The sequence below is a fragment of the Monodelphis domestica genome, chromosome 3, assembly GCF_027887165.1.
Source record: "Monodelphis domestica isolate mMonDom1 chromosome 3, mMonDom1.pri, whole genome shotgun sequence".
Taxonomy (NCBI): Eukaryota; Metazoa; Chordata; class Mammalia; order Didelphimorphia; family Didelphidae; genus Monodelphis; species Monodelphis domestica.
This window is the reverse complement of record NC_077229.1, coordinates 66,103,104-66,120,657: the sequence shown is the minus strand read 5'-3', so window position 1 is coordinate 66,120,657 and position 17,554 is coordinate 66,103,104. Positions and strand designations below refer to the sequence as shown.

Here is a 17,554-nt window from a genome sequence, read left to right as displayed (position 1 = left end):
ATGGAGCTGGCCTGGTGTCACTAGAATCCTTGTTTAGACAGACCTTGTGGTGAGTGTTAAAAGACTGACTGACTGATTCTCTTAAGACTCAGGTTTAGGCCATATTTGCTTGAGGCCCTTCATAATTATTTCTTTCCTACTCTTTCTCTAATTCCTCATTATATTATTAATTAAAAATCTCTATAAAACCCAATTGACTTGGGTATTTGAATAATTGGGAATATTTCCCTGGCGACCACCTTATATTTGATTTAAAACCAAGACACTGTAGTGAAACATTTTCTGTGGCCAAATTTACTCACCCTTTCTTATATCTATCACAATTTATATCTTCCACCATTTTGGCTCACTACAGCTTAAGACCTCATCCATTTTAAATCTAACAATACCCCCAAAGAGATAATAAGGAAAGTCTTGTACAAAAATATTCATAGCTGATTTCTTTGTGGTGGCAAAAAAATTGGAAAATGAGGGGACTCCCTTCAATTGGGGAATGGATGAAGAAATTGTGGTATATGTTGGTGATGGAATGTTATTGTACTCAAAGGAATAGTGAACTGGAGGAATTCCATGTGAACTGGCACGACCTTCAGGATTGATTTAGAGTGAGGGGAACAGAACCAGGAGAACATTGTACACAGAGACTGAGACACTGTGGTACAATCAAATATTATGGACTTCTCTATTAGTAGCAATGAAATGATTGAGAACAATTCAGAGGGATTTATGAGAAAGAATGCTATCCACATTCTGAGGAAAAATTGTGGGAATAGAAACACAGAAGAAAAACAATTGCTTGACCATATGGGTCAATGGGGATATGATTGGGGATGTAGACTCTAAATTATCACCCTAGTGTAAACATCAGTAATATGGAAATTTTTGATCAAGGACACCTGTAAATCCCAGTGGAATTTTGCACTGACTACAGGAGGGGGGTGAGGGAGGTGAGGGAAAGAACTTGATTCATGTAACCAGGGAAAATATTCTAAATTAACTAATTAAATAAAATTTAAAAAATAAAAAGACAGTTAAACTTGGAATATGTATCTGTGATGAATGGAGCACTGTTCTCAGTTTCAGATTCTTTGTGCAGCTGCCTTCAGAGTATACTCTCTGGGGATCTATCTTCTTTCAGTTCTTTAAATGTGGGATCATGCAAACAAAGGTGTTTTTAATAGTCTTCTGATCTAAATTCTGGTTTCTGAGTAACCCCAGCCATTTCCCCCCACTTTGAACTGTGACCAGGGAGAGTGCTGCTCCCCACCCCCACTCCTGGGGCTACAAGCACTCCTGTCTGCTAGCACTCCTCCACCGTGAGATCTCCCCCACAGACAGGGATCAGTTTCTGAATATGAGCAATGCAACAGGAGAATTGCCTTCATTGTCAGCAAAGGGATTCTTGTAATCTCCTTCTGAGCAACTGTCTGATCTCTCACCCCCTTATTGACTGGGGATGAATGCTCCAGAAGCCTTTCCTGTTGTTTCAGTTGTGGACAAGTCCTTTTGGCTTGATGCGGTCTGCCCTAGTGCACTGTGCTCTACTTCCACCTCCACCTCTGTACACATCATCTGTCCTGCAGGTCTTCAAAGTCATTTTGTGCTGGAAAATCATTTGTTTGTCTTTTTTTGTGTGATATACTCTTCCAGAATTCATTTTAGGACATTGTATCAGGTTTTTGGGTACAATTTGAATAGATATCAGATGAGGGATGTGTATCTTCTCCACCATCTTGACTCTGCCCTTGGCTTCTATTCTTATAAATTTGAATTATTGGAAATTGGAAATGAGACCCTTATCAGAAGAATATGAAGCAAAGATTTTTTCACTCCAGTAACCCGATTCCCTTCTCATTTTACTTACATTGGTTTTGTTTTGGAGGAAAAAAACTAATTTTAAATTTGCAACACGTGGTCCATTTAAACTTGCTGTCCTACCTATCCCTCATGTGAACATGAACTGTCCCTCTGTCCATTAAAATGAAAGATAGAATTTTCCTGATAACTTTCATTTCTTTATATCACCTTTTAGGTAGCTAACTCATATACCCATTTGGAGTTTACTTTGTTATGCCAAGCAAGATATCAGTCTATCCCTAGTTTCTCTTGGACTAATTTTCAGTATTACAAGCAATTTTTGTCAAGTAATGAGTTCGTACTCTTGAAACTGGATTAACCTCATTTTACATGTGAGGAAACTAAGGCAAAAACATAGGATATGGCAGGGCCATGATTTGAACACAAGTCTTCTGACTCCCAAGTCCACAATTTTTAATACTGCCAGGAAAAAGTATAGTAGAGGTATCCTCAGTTTTCCTCTGAGGAAGAACTAGAACAGGGCCACCTGGAATAATGGTCATAATCATGATAATTGTCACCACAATAACTAGCATTTAAGAGATCTTCAAGATTTACAAAGCATTTTCTCTCATTTGAATAACATTTGTAAGGCTCAGACAATTGGGTATCTTTCCCTTCTGTACACCAACTTGAAGACCTTCACCCTCAACTTCACCATCACCAACATGTTTTACACAACAACGATGAGTCAAAGGCGTTCCAACACATTCCGTGCTACTGAATTTATCCTGCAGCACCTGGTGAGACTCCCCCCCACCCCCCAGTCCCCCTCTTCCTCCTTGCTTCCATGCTGCCTTCCTCATCCCTGGGTATACAGACTTCCTCTAGCCAGGTACTCAGAAGTTCCCTTCTCTTTTTTTGTTTCCAGTTCAAGGTATTGTTTGAAAGAAGCAGCCTTGGCTCTCAGTATTCTGGATGCAGTGTGACCTTGCTGAGGTGAGAATCTTGAAAGCCATCAGCTCAAATAGCAGGGACAATAACATTCCCATTTGACAAAGATCACACACAGGCTGCTTCTTCTTCCCAATAACAATTCCTTCTTTTCCAAGCTGTAAAGGATTAACCCCTCCCCCAACCAACAAGCCATTAGAAATATTGTGGGCACCTTCTACCCTTTCCCTGGTGGAGAAAAACTTCTTTTCCCATAAGTCTTCCAAAGACAAGGTTGTTACTCTAATCACTTTAACTTTATAACTCCACATGAAAGAAATAACATAGGAGGCACCAACAGACTTCTTAGAAAATAATTGATTAGACCATATCAACATTCACTGTCTCTAGAATCATAGGATTATAGAATGGAAGCTTAAAGAGATAATAGAGGACATGAACCACTCCCTTCATTTACAGATGAAATAACAAAGACCCAAGGAGATTCCAGTGACTTTTCCAAGATCATAGATACTGTCAGATCCAGAATTTGAACACACAGTCCCTTTGATTTTAAATCTGGTGGTCTTTCTACTACTCTAAAGAAACTACTGAAAATAATATGATCCCATACACACTTGTAAACATAGATGTGAGTGAATTTACACAGCACTGCCAATTTCATTGCAGCAGATCAGAGTGCTGAGCTTGCAATCAGGAAGACCTTAGTTCAAGTTCTCTCTGAGACTCTTAGCAGCTGTGTGATCCTCAGCAAGTCACATAACTTGTCTTTGCCTCAATTTCTTCATCTTTAAAACGAGAAGGTTGGTTTTGATGTCTTCCAGTGTCATTTTCAGCTCTCAAACTACAATTCTCTCCAAACCATTGTTCAAAGTGGGCCACTTCTTTCAAGAGTGTTTTCTGAATAACTAAATTTTGTTAATTAAACTACTGGTGTCAAATTCAAAAGGAAACAGAGGCCACTAAATTGTACATCAACATCCCTGTCCCCTGCATATTGACTCAGAAAACTATGCATAGTTCATCATGAACACTTTAAAATTAGAGAGGAACTCCTACACTTTAGTCTTGTTCAGGTGATTTTTTAGGAAGGGCCATGTTTTGATATCTCTTGCCTAAATCCTCAATTTCTAGGTCTATGAATAATGGGAAAGCAACAGGAGTGGAGGTTATATGTTCTTATCAGGAAGTTTTATCCATCCCTGTCTTGGACAAAAAGAAGATTTACCAAGAGCTGAGTCTACAGACTAATGGAATAACAAAGTTGGGATCTTATATTCTAGATAATGAAAGCCTCTATGTGGACGGTGAGTAGCCCAAATTCGGACATACATCTTTATTTTTCTAGGTGGTTCCATTTCCAGAAAACAACCCACCTACCCCAAATTCTTCTTTACTTTTAGACCACCTTCATCTTCATGGTTTTTTCTATCCCTCCTGGGAGGCTGGCCCACAAAGTGGTGACAAATACAGAGATGTGGGGGTTTACTTCTAAAAATCATAAGTGGCTCGATTTTTCTTAGGCTCCTTAAACAAAGATGTATGCCATCAATCTCCCTTCCTCTTGATTGAGGAAGTGCTTTGAATAATAAAGTGCCATTTTACCAACTATGTGGGCCCCAGAACACCTCTCCATTGCTTCAACGTTTTCCCAGATACCAAAAGATTTATGTGTTCTCTCTCTCTCTCTCTCTCTCTCTCTCTCTCTCTCTCTCTCTCTCTCTCTCTTTCTTTCTCTCTGCTCCTCTCTCTCTTCTTGCCTCAACCATTACTTTTCCTTCTCATATCATTTCTCCTTCATCTTTTTTTCTTTTTTTATTCTTCTCTTTTCTCTATTTCCCTCTCCTCTTGTCTTCACTTCTATTCTGTCCTATTTTCTTTCATTCTGTTCTGTTCTCCTCGGCTCTCCCCTCCTTTCATCTCTGTTTCCCTGCCTGCTTCCCTCCCTTCTTCTTCTCTTCCCTCCCCTTAATCTCTCCTTCTCTCCTAATTTCTTTCTTCCTTCTCTTTTTCTTCTCCCCTCCCCAACTACAGGGTATAACCCCCAGATGCCAACCCTCTCCACAAACAGTGAGTTTTCAATTTCTTAATTTCTCTATTTTCTGGGATATTACAATGAAAAATATATTTTGCCTTTTTTTTGGAAGGAGGGGAATAGGGCAGAGGGGAAAATGAGTTTGGGGGTTCAGAATAAGGTATGCTGTTAGAAATGGCCACTTTATTCATATATCTATAGGGGTTATTTTGCTACTCAAAACATATCTAAATTGTTCAAAAAGGTAAAAATTAACCCAATAGGACTTGGAAAGCAGGTTACCCCTATCCCCTTCTTATTCAATATTTAGAGCCAAAGCTTGTGTTCTATTTAACTTTGGTACACAGAAGGCATCTCCAAGCATTTCAGGGAGTCTTGTGCCCCTCCTGTATAATCTTCATTCAGTAATATTATCTAATGGTTTTCTTTTTTTTTATTTAATTTAATTTAATTTTTTTTTTGGTTACAATACTCACTTCATTTCCCTCCCTCCCCTCCACCCACCCTTCCTGCAACAGACTTGCAATTTCATTGGGTATTACTTATGTCCTTAATCAGAACCTATTTCCATGTTATTGTTTGCACTAGGATGTTCATTTAGAGTCTACACGCCCAACCATATCCCTTTGACCCATGTATTCAAACAGTTGTTTTTCTTCAGTGGTTTTACTCCCACAGTGTTTCCTCTGAATGTGGATAGTGGTTTTTTTTTTTTTTATAGATTCCTCCAAGTTGTTTAGGATCACTGTGAAGTCCATTACATTCGATTTTACCACAGTGTATTAGTCTTTGGGTACAATGTTTTCCTGGTTCTGCTCCTCTCACTCTGCATCAATTCCTGGAGGTTGTTTCAGTCCCCATGGAATTCCTCCACTTTATTATTCCTTTTAGCACAATAATATTCCATCACCAACATATACCATAATTTGTTCAGCCATTCCCCAATTGGAGGGCATCCCCTCGCAGCTATGAATATTTTTGTACAAGTCTTTTTCCTTATCTCTTTGGGTACAAATCCAGCAGTGCTATGGCTGGATCAAAGGGCAGACAGTCTTTTAGCACCCTTTGGGCTTAGTTCTAAATTGCCCTAAGAAATGTTGGATCAATTCACAACTCCACCAGCAATACATTAATGTCCCAGCTTTGCCACACCCCCTCCAGCATTCATTACTTTCCTTTACTATCATGTTAGCCAATCTGCTAGTGTGAGGCAATAACTCAGAGTTGTTTTGATTTGCATTTCTCTGATTATTAGAGATTAAGAGCACTTTTTCATGTGCTTATTAATACTTTTGAATTCTTTAACTGAAAATTGCCTATTCGTGTCCCTTGCCCATTTATCAATTGGAGAGGATGGCTTGATTTTTTGTAAAATTGGTTTAGCTCTTTATAAATTTGAGTAATTAGACCTTTGTCAGAGGTTTTTGTAATGAAGATTGTTTCCCACAGTTGGTTGCTTCCCTTCGAATTTTGGATGCATTCATTTTGTTGGTACAAAAACTTTTTAATTTGATGTAACCAAAATTATTGATTTTATATTTCGTGATTTTTTAATGTTCTTGCTTGGTTTTAAAGTCTTTCCTTTCCCAAAGATCTGGCAAGTATACTATTCTGTGTTCACCTGACTTGCTTCTAGTTTTCTTCTTTATATTCAGGTCATTCACCCATTCTCAGTTTATCTTGGTGTAGGGTGTGAGATGTTTATCCAAACCTAATCTCTCCCATACTGTCTTCCAATTTTCCCAGCAGTTTTTTATCAAATAGTGGGTTTTGGTCCCCAAAACTGGGATCTTTGGGCTTATCATAGACTCTCTTGCTGAGGTCATTTGCCCCTACTCTATTCCACTGATTTTCCTTTCTGTCTCAAAACCAGTATCAAAGTGTTTTGATGACCACTGCTTTATAGTATAGTTTGAGATCTGGGACTGCAAGTCCTCCTTCCTTTGCATTTTTTTTTTCATGATTTCCCTGGATACCCTTGACCTTTTGTTCTTCCAAATGAACCTTGTTATGGTTTTTCATAATTCAGTAAAAAATTTTTTTTGTTAGTCCAATGTGTATGGTGCTAAACAAGTAAGCTAATTTGGGCAGGATTGTCATTTTTATTATGTTAGCTCTTCCCACCTATGAACAATCAATATTTTTCCAATTGCTTACATCTAGTTTTACTTATGTGGAGAGTGTTTTGTAGTTGTGTTCATATAGTTCCTGTGTTTGTCTCAGCAGATAGATTCCTAAGTATTTTATATTGTCTAGAGAAATTTTAAATGAAATTTCTCTTTTTAATTCTTGCTGCTGAAATGGGTTGGAGATATATAGAAATGCTGATGACTCATGCGGGTTTATTTTTTGTATCCTGCGACTTTGCTAAAGTTGTTGAGTATTGTTACCAGATTTTTGGTTGATTCTCTAGGATTCTTTAAGTACACCATCATATCATCTGCAAAGACTGATAGCTTGGTCTTCTCATTGCCAGTTTTAATACCTTCAATTTCTTTTTCTTCTCTAATTGCTACTGCTTCTAGTACAATGTTAAAATAATAGAGGTGATAATGGGCATCCTTGTTTCACTCCTGATCTTATTGGGAAGGCTTCTATTTTTTCCCCATTGCAGATGATGTTTGCTGATGGTTTTAGATATATACTTCTTATTATTTTTATGAAAGGCTCTTCTATTCCTATACTTTCTAGTGTTTCCAATAGGAATGGATGTTGTGTTTTATCAAAGGCTTTTTCTGCATCTATTGAGATAATCATGTGATTTTTGTCAGTTTGCTTGTTAATATGGTCAATTATGTGGATGGTTTTCCTAATATTGAACCATCCTTGAATTCCTGGTTTGGATCTTACCTGGTCATAGTGAATAACCCTTGTGATAATGTGAATTTTAAAATCTCCATCTTGCTTATTCTAGCACCCAAGATTGTGCACACCCACACTACATGGGCATGTGCTAGTCAATGACAAATCAGAAATAACTGATTGCTCACCTGGACTGTCCTAAGCCAAGCTTGAGCCACCATTGGCACTTGTGAGGCACAGGAAATAAGGTAGGGAACAGCCTCAGGAATTCGCTGACTTCCTGTGGACTGGTCTAGGTGGCAGTTGTTGCTAGGAGCTCTAGCAGAGAGGAGGCCGGCAGACAGCTTTCCTTCAGATTGGTCATGTGAGTCAAGGACTGATTCTCTTCTCTACCTTGGCCCTTTGGGCCTAAACTCCCTCTGGCTCTGCCAGAGGGTTGAGTTAAACTTTTTCCCTTTTCTCCTTTCTCCTTCTCTCCCACTCCTTTTTCTTAGTCCCATTGTGATTAAACCACCATAACTCCATTCTGATTTGAGTGTTTCATTTTAGGAATTTCATAAGTAAATTCCTTGGCAACAATAAATTAATATTATAACAATCTTTAAAGGTGATTTTCACCATTACAATGATTTGCTGGAGTCTTTTTGCTAGTATCCTATTTAAGATTTTTTCATCTATATTCATTAGGGAGATTGGTCTATAGTTTTCTTTCTCTGTTTTTGACCTGCCTGTTTTGGGGATCAGTACCATATTTGTGTCATAAAATGAATTTGGTAGAACTCCTTCTTTGCTTATTCTGTCAAATAGTTTGTATAATAATAGGATTAGTTGTTCTTTGAATGTTTGATAGAATTTATTTGTGAATCCATCTGGACCTAGGGATTTTTTCTTAGGGAGTTCTTTGAAGGCTTATTCAATTTCTTTTTCTGATAATGGGTTGTTTAGGTAATCTATGTCTTCCTCTGTTAGGCTAGGCAATTTTTATTTTTGTAAGTATTCATCCTTTTTACCTAGACTGCCATATTTGTTGCCATATAATTGGGCATAACTTTTTTAATGATTGCCTTAATTTCTTCTTCATTAGAGGTGAGGTCTCTTTTTTCATCTTGGATATTGTCAATTGGGTTTTCTTCTTTCCTTTTTTTAATTAGACTGGCCAGTATTTTGTCTATTTTGTTTGTTTTTTCAAAGTACCAGCTACTAGTCTTATTTATTAAATCAATAGTTCTTTGAATTTCAATTTTATTAATTTTTCCTTTGATTTTTAGGATCTCTAATTTAGTCTTCATCTGAGGATTTTTAATTTGTTCACTTTCTAGTTTTTTAATTTGCATGCCCAATCCATTGAGCTCTGCCCTCCCTAATTAGTTAATGTATGAACTCAAGGATATAAATTTCCCCCTGAGTACTTCCTTGGCTATATCCCATAGGTTTTGAAAGGATGGCTCATCATTGTCATTTTCTTCAATGAAATTATTGTTTCTATGATTTGTTCTTTGATTTTGGAGAATTGTATTGTTTAATTTCCAATCAATTTTTTATTTACTTCTCCATGTACCCTTACTAATTATTATTTTCATTGCATTGTGATCTGAAAAGGTTGTATTTATTATTTCTACTCTTTTGCACTTGTTTGCAATGTTTTTATGCCATAATACATGGTCAATTTTTGTGAATGTACCATGTGCTGCAGAAAAGAAGGTTTATTCTTTTTTGTCCCTATTTATTTTTCTCCACATTTCTACCAACTCTAATTTTTCTAAGATTTCATTCAATTCTCTTACTTCTTTCTTATTTATTTTTTGGTTTGATTTATTTGGTTCTCATAGGGGAAGGTTCAGGTCTCCCAGTAAAATAGTTTTTCTATCTATTTCATCCTTGAGCTCCACTAGTTTCTCCTTTAGAAATTTGGATGCTATACCATTTGGTGCAGACATGTTGAGTACTGATATTTCCTCATTTATCTCTACTGCCTTTTATCAGGATGTAATTACCTTTCCTATCTCTTTGAACTAGATTTATTTTTACTTTGGCTTTGTCAGATATCATGATTGTGACTCCTGCCTTCTTTTTTTCAGTTGATGCCCAATATATTTGGCTCCATCCTCTTACTTTCACCCTATGCGTATCTATCTTCCTCATGTGTGTTTCTTGTAGACAGCATATGGTAGGATTTTGGATTCTAATCCACTCTGCTCTAAGCTTGCATTTTATGGTTGATTTAATTCCATTCACATTCAGAGTTATAATTACCAGCTGTGTATTTCCCAGCATTTTGATTTCTACTCCTAGTCCTGCCTTTTCTTCCTTCACTATTTCCTTCTACACCAATGTTTCTTTTTAATCAGTCCCCCTAGTTCCCACCCTTATTTTACCTCCCTTTCTTCCCCCTTCTCTTCTTATTCCCCTCCTTGTTTTCTTTGCATTCTTTTTAAAAATACCCCCCACCCTCTCCCACACTTATACTGCTTCCCTCCCTACCAGTCGGTTTGTTGCCCTTCTATTCCCCTATAGGGCACAAATCTATTCTCTGCCTCAATGGATTGGATTGTTCTTCCCTCTTTAGGTTAATTTCAATGCACGTGAGACTTGAGTATTTCCTATCTTCAACCTTTTTACCCTTCAGTGTATTGATGTTCTCCCCTCCCCTGCCATGAGTTTTTTTTTGTTACATATCAGTTCATTCCCTTTTGTTTCTTTTCGCATTTCTTTTATTTAACCTCTTTTTTAGCTTTATTTGTGTACATATATACACATGTAATGTATTTATATCTATATACCTATTTATGTCTTGTGATTTCATTCTTTACAGTTTGTCACTGTTCCCTCTAAGTATAGTTCTTCTAGCTTCCCAGGTGATAACAACAGTTTTTAAGAGTTACCAATGACCTCTTTTCTTATAGCGATATATATCATTTTGACTTATTGAGTCTCTTTAAAAAGGGTTTTTTTATTGTTTTGTTTTTCTTTTTTCCCTCTTTTTAAATTGCCTTTTGATGATTCTCTTGAGTTCTGTGCTTGGGCATCAAATTTTCTGTTCAGGTTTGGTCTTTTCTTTATAAATTCTTGGGATTCTTCAATTTTGTTGAATGACCATATTTTACCCTGTAAGAATATAGTCAGTTTTGCTGAGTAGTTGATTCTTGGTTATAGACCTAGTTCCCTTCCTTTCCAGAATATCATATTCTATGCCTTTCGGTCCTTCAGTGTAGATGCAGCCAGATTCTGTGTTTTCCTTACTGTGGTTCCATGGTATCTGAATGACTTCTTCTTGGCAGCTTGTAATATTTTTCCTTTGGTCTGATACTTCTTGAATTTGGCTATAACATTCCTGGGTGTTGTCAGTTGGGGATTGAGTACAGGAGGTGATCTGTGGATTCTTTCAATTTCCACTTTTCCCTCTTTTTCTAGAATATCGGGGTAATTTTCTTGAATAATTTCCTGTAGTAGTGTGTCCAGGCTTTTTCTTTTGTCATGGTCTTCTGGTGGACCAATAATTCTTAAATTGTCTCCTCGAATGATTTTCTAAATTATCTGTTTTGTGAATGAGATGCTTCATATTTTCCTCAATTTTCTAATTTTTTGGTTTTGTTTTAAGTTTCCTGCTACCTTGTGAGGTCACTTAATTCTAATTGTTGTATTCTGGTTCTTAAAGACTGGATTTCATTCCTGGATTTTTGATCATCCTTCTCCTTCTGGTCTGATTTTCTTTGGAGGTCATCTTTCATCCTCTGTGCCTCATCTCCTTTGCCTCATCTTTCACCTTCTTTGCCTCATCTTTCATCTCCTTTGTCTCATTTTCAAGCTGGTTGATTTTGGCTTTCAAGACACTATTTTTTGTTTCCAGATGACTTATCTTAGTTTTTTAATTTTTTTTACCAATTGTATTTAGCCCTCTCTTAATTGTGTTTTGAATTGTATTTTTTTGAGTTTTTTCAAAGACTGTATTCAATTCGCTGGGATTTCTGATTCATCATTTGCTGATCCGTCCTCCTCTGTTCAATTTGCTCTTTGTTCATTGCCTGTATAGAAGCTGTCTATTGTGATTTCTTTCTTCTTTTTCTGTTGTTTGCTCATATTTACCCCTTCTTTATTCCCGGTATTTGTCTGTGCTTGTGCTCCTCTCATTTTTTTGGTTTTGGGGTTTTCTGTCAGTCTCCCCACTTGGAACTTTGACAGAAGATCTCTCTGTACAGTCTGTGGGGGAGGGGTGTTGGATTTTGAGCTTCCCTGTCCTCTGGAGGTTTTTGATTGGATTAAAGTCCAGCAGTCTGTGGAGGAGGGGTGTTTGAGCTTGGGCTTCCCTGACATCTGAAGACTTTTGATGGGATTAAGTTCAGCTGCATTGGGCTGGATGTGGTCTGAGGCCAAAACCTCCTGGAAGGCTGGAGCAATATGGAGAGTCTCCAGCTCTGTGATCAGGCTGCCAGCTCTGTTGTGCTCCCTCTCTAGCTCCTTCCCCACTGCCTGTGTTTCATGCTGTAAGCCTGGCAGAGCCCTGTCTGCAAGGTACACCCTCCAGACAAGCCCCTTTGCCTGCCTAGAGGTTCCTGTTGCTGCTGGAGGCTTAGTGCTCTAAGTAGGGGGGAGGGGTCCTGGGATGGATTGTCCTTCTGCCTTCACACTTGAACCTGAGTGATCTTGAATTCTGGCTTTTGGGGAGCATACCTTTTGGATTGAGTCCAGCTGGAGGGTTCCTTGTCTCTGTGTTTTTGTTAGATTTGATTTTCAGTCCCCTAGGAGCGTTCAGTTTGTGATCGGTAAGGAAGGGATTTCAGAGATCTGAATGTTCTCTGCATCTAAGCCACCATCTTCACTCCACCCCCAGGAATGGCCAATGGTTTTCAATAAAAATGTTTTCATTCTTCCCTGCTTCAATAATTACACTTTTGAACCCTGTCTGTTGTTCAATCTTCATTATCCTCTGGCACTGAAGATGGAAAATGAGTGATGATTTACTTCCTCCCCTGAAAAGGTTTAATTAAGACTTGAAGGGGTCCCTGAGGACATAAAGCAGAAAATGGGAAAGGATAAGAGAAATGCACTTGTAGGTGTCCAGTATGACAATTAATGTAATAATCCTTTCTCACAGGGACCCTGTATTCTAACAAGGGTGACAACAACTCCAGAGATAAATCTAGGTAGAATATAAACAAAGAATGTCTGACCCCTTTAGCAGCAGGCTGCCACTGTCTGTGTGTTACAGACAGATCTGTCCCACTCCCACTCAGTCACATCTTTCTTCTTCTAACTTCTTAAGTTTTCTTAGGAAAGAAACATATCTCACTTTGACCTTTTGCTGGCTCTGCCACTATCAAATTTGATTGGAGGTGTTATTTTATATTGTTAGGATTTGAATATTAGGAGACTTCAGCTGGGTAGCTGTTGGTAATCTACCATCTTGGCTCCAGCTTATTCATATACTTCTACTTTGTGATGTATGGATTCACACTATTTTATAGTTCTATAGTTATTTTGAATGGGTTTTCTTTTTCTATATCTTCTTGCTTGATATTTGTTGGAAAAAAAACAAAAACTGAGGATTATTCTGTTTTTTTAAATATATCATGACTTAGTTGAGTATTTTAATTGCTTAAATTAATTTTAGTTGATTCTGTAGGGTTCTTTAAGCAGGCCATCATATCATCTGCAAATACTGATCACAGCCCCCCAAATACTTATCTCTTCACAGTATTACTGTAGCTTCTATTTCTAGAATTATTTCTAACATTAATGGTGATAATAGATGTCCTAATTTTACTCCCAATTTCATTGGACAGACCCTTAAAATTTCTCTGATATATATATATATATATATATATATGTATATATACAGATAGATAGATAGATAGATAGATAGATAGATAGATAGATAGATCTGACTCTTCATCTTGCAAAATGCTATTTACCTCCCATTTCTAGGACTGGTTCTCAATTCACTGACCTACCCAGCTGCCCCTGAGTGGAAAATCTTTTAAACATGTAACTGTAATCATTTTGCTAATTTTTTATTTAGTATTTTTGTATCAGCAGAGATAGTATGCATAGTCTTTAATTTTCTTTTCTTTCCTTTGTCTTTCCCTTGTGCAGGTAGCAAGACTTTGTAATAACAATAGTTTCAATAGAATTACATATTTCTGGTAATAGTTTATATAATATTGGGATTGATTTTTCTTTGAAGGTTTGATAGAATTTACTTGCAATTTTATCACTAGAAATAAAAGAAAATTATTGAGAGAGTAGCAGGAATGGCTTCACAGAAAAGTTGCATTAAAACTGACATTTTAACAAAATTGGATAAATTTAATCATTTCATAGTGGAGGGCTCAAATGAGTCATTCCACACGTATAAAAAAAGTGTGAGGATTCTTTTTGGCCCTATAAAAAATTAACAACTTTATAACCATTTAACCCCTTCCAATTTCCTGTTGGGTGGAAAAAGGGAAAGAAAAAAAGGAATATGTTGGTGATTCAATAAGGAATAAGTAGGTAGAACTCATTTCTCATCACTGAAGTATTCTAGAAGAAGAATATACAAATATGGAAGGAGTTGGGGGAGCAGGCATCACTTGAACTTCACTCTCCTCTGAATAGACAAAGGAGGGTTGAATACTTATTCTCATATATACTTTCTCCTGAAACCCCTACACAGAATTGTGCCCTTTCATTCAACTCAGTAGGGAAAGAGGGAGAGATAGTCAAAAGAGATAGAAAGACTTAAAAGTGATAAAAGGTAACATCTAATTGATGAGGGCAACTGACAAAGAAAACAAAACTTCTTCCTTAAAAGAATATATCAACTAACGGTAAATTGGATTGATTCCTTCCACATTCATGAAGTGTAGGTGGCAAGGATGAACTCTTCCATTGCTAGGCTAATGGAAAATGGACCATAGTTCTAAATATGCTGTAACTCCATTATCCACCCTTCTGGTCACAGGGCCCAGTGCAGAAAGCAAGGGCAGGATAAGGACCACAGATAGAGAGCCAGAGACCATAATGACTACAACTTGTAGCCCTGCAGTAAGAACACACGCTGTTCTGGCAACAACAACAAACCCAACCACTACGTCTGGTATTTCTGGTTTGGAAAAAATCACTGTGCCTGCTTCCTCTGCCTTGCCAGAGACTATGGTAGCACCAACTGCCTGGTCTGGAGTGGAGATGAGCCCATCTGAATCTATGCTCATTGCAGAGATCTCAACCACCCTACCTGGGGATGGGACAGGAGAAGGTGTTCCTTCCTACCCAGCTACCGTTGACCCCACAGCATCAACCACATTCTTCCCCTGGACCAATGTGCCTCCAGCAGGGTCTATAAGCTCCTCAGCCACAAGTCTTTCCAGTGTCAGTAGAGAAGATCCAAAGCCAATTCTCTCTCTGGACACATCTGCTTCAGAGATCACATCCATGGCTACTGCAAGGGAAGGGCTGGCCCTAACTGAGTCCACAGCCACAATGGAAATCAGTCGAGGAGCTGAGGCTGAGATTCTGTCCACAAGTGGTTTGCCCAACATCTCAGCTTCCCCTCTCATTCCCAAAGATAAAATATCCACCTGGGCTACCATGAACACTATTGCAGACACTGGTAAGAACACTTCCTTCATTATCTTTCCTGCTGGAACATGGGGTTATATGTTAGTGAAATATAGAGAGGAAAACAGTCATCGCAGTTATAGACATGTCCATGGAAGTCAACCTTGCCTTTATCCCTTAATGACTCATGAAGGGTGTGTGATACAGTAGAAAGAACATGCATTCATGCCAGAGGACCTGGGTTCAAATCCTAGATCTGATATTTTCTTTCCATACAGGGAAGATTGATCAGGAAAGACAGATAATAAGGATGGAGCTTTTAAGGGATGGAGAAGATAAGCCTTTGTTTATAATTCTGATGACAAATTCATTTGGCAGTTGTCAACAAGACACCTCCTGGTACTTTGTGGATAGGATTGAGAACATGTCAAGGGCTAGAGTTATTATCAATCCATTCATACCTGCACTGGACAGATCAATAATAGCTAACACATATAAGGCCTATAATATTAAGGGACTAAAAGAGAGACCCATGTGGAGGTTCCAACAAGAATATTCAGAAGGTGTTGAAGCTTAAGGAATCAAGAGTAGGTCATCTGACATTTATCTAAAATTCTTTCTATGGGATGCAAAAATTAACACCCTTTCCCAGAGTTCATGATGGATTTCCCCCCCCCTCCAACCAAATCATTAAGTGGCTGATCCAAGTAGAGGATATGGGACCCACCCCAACTCTATAATCCCTTAGACTGTACCCTTTCCTATAATATTCATGTATGGCCATGGTCAATAGTTTTCATTCACAGTCCTTCTTTTATCAAACATAGCTCAAGCCAGGGCTCTCACCATCACAGGGACAGATACCACCCCTACATGGCACAGGACACACTCTTCTTCAACTCCTATAACCTCATCTGAGTTTATCCCCATGACCTAGAACATGACATCAGTTCTCCCCAGGACTGATGCCACAAATCTAAATTTTAGCAAAAAATCACTTATGCTCTCCCCCTTTCCCCTGTAGTCATTTCTTAGCCCTAAGTTCCCAAGTTCAGTGGTAAAGAGAAACACACATGTCACACTGACCACTTCTAAATCTCCAGTGTTCTCAGACACTCATCCTGGAGGCTAATTGGTCACCTCTGCAGGTTCAGCTGTCCTGGGGATAACTGCTCATGGTGAGCCACATGAAGTCTTAGAAAAAGACTCACAACTTTCCTTGACCACTTTAACCACAGAGATCACAAAAAGTAGTGTTATAGCAAAGGGAGCACTTTAGCTACTCCAAGAATCAACACAGGAGCTGAAGGGGTTCCTGTTCCATAAAACAATCCTCCTGCCCCAAATTCTTCTTTCCTTTTGAGCCTCTTTGTTTTTATCATTTCTCTCTCTGAGGAGAACTGGCCCTCAAAATGTTGATAAACTATGAAGATATGGAGGGCTCATTTCTAAAGATTAAAAGAGGCTGGATTGTTCTTAGGCTCCTTCAACCAAGAAGTATGCCATTAATCCTTTCTTCTTGAGTGGTGAAGCACCATTTTCTCAACTCTATGGGCCCTAAACTATCTTCTCTCCTCTCCATTCCTTTATTAACCTCTTGCCCACAGAGAGAAACCCTACTCAAAGATTTATGTGTTGTCTCTTCCTCTCTCTCTTTTTCTCTCTCTCCTCACTTATCACATTCTATATTTCTTCTTTCTTCTCTCCCTCTTTTTTCTCTGTTTTCTCAATTCTCTCTTTCCAAAACTCTTATCTTCACATCTTTTCTGATCTATTCTCTTTTTTATATCTTGTTATTCTTTCCTCTTCCCTCCTTTCATCTACTGTTCCTTGCCTTTTCCTTCCCTGCTCTTACCTTCTTCTCTCCAACACTTGTTCCCTCTGAATTTCTTTCTTTCTTCTCCTTCCTTTCTTTTCCCCTTGCCCACTACAGGGTATCACCATAAGCAGTCAGCCATCATATCCACAAACAGTGAGTATTTTTTTTAAATTTTTAAACATTATTTTATTTGGTCGTTTTCATACATTATTCACTGGAAACAAAGATCATTTTCTTTTCCTCCCCTCCCCCCGCCTTTCCCTCTCCCATAGCCGACGCATGATTCCACTGGTTATCACATGTGTTCTTGACTCAAACCCATTTCCCTGTTGTTGGAATTTGCATTATACTGTTCATTTAGAGTCTCTCCTCAGTCTTATCTCCTCCAACCCTGTAGTCAAGCAGTTGCTTTTCATCTGTGTTTTTACTCCCACAGTTTATCCTCTGCTTGTGGGTAGTATTTTTTAGATCCCTGCAGATTGTTCAGGGACATTGCATTGATACTAATGGAGAAGTCCATCACCCTCGATTGTACAACAATGTATCAGTCTCTGTGTACAATGTTTTCCTGGTTCTGCTCCTTTCGCTCTGCATCACTTCCTGGAGGTTGT

General features: G+C 38.2%; 2 protein-coding genes across 2 annotated transcripts in view; both read left to right on the top strand.

Moving 5' to 3' along the window:
* Positions 1-17,554, top strand: part of LOC103092052 (mucin-16-like) — a 122,710-nt gene that overhangs the window by 93,854 nt on the left and 11,302 nt on the right. The gene's annotated exons all lie outside the window — the stretch shown is intronic.
* Positions 1,057-15,791, top strand: LOC130457899 (mucin-2-like). Its single transcript, XM_056820621.1, has 5 exons — positions 1,057-2,600; positions 2,729-2,796; positions 3,886-4,058; positions 4,786-4,821; positions 14,529-15,791. Exons 1-5 carry the CDS (start codon positions 2,526-2,528, stop codon positions 15,332-15,334), a joined length of 1,158 nt encoding a protein of 385 aa, XP_056676599.1. The 5' UTR covers positions 1,057-2,525; the 3' UTR covers positions 15,335-15,791.

What these genes read in the sequence shown, in the direction of transcription:
- LOC130457899 (XM_056820621.1), top strand. Translation starts at nt 2,526, where the DNA reads ATGTTTTACACAACAACGATGAGTCAAAGGCGTTCCAACACATTCCGT. An exon ending in AATTTATCCTGCAGCACCTG is followed by an intron (nt 2,601 to 2,728) that starts GTGAGACTCCCC and finishes TTTTGTTTCCAG; the next exon opens with TTCAAGGTATTGTTTGAAAG. An exon ending in GCCAACCCTCTCCACAAACA is followed by an intron (nt 4,822 to 14,528) that starts GTGAGTTTTCAA and finishes TTCTGGTCACAG; the next exon opens with GGCCCAGTGCAGAAAGCAAG.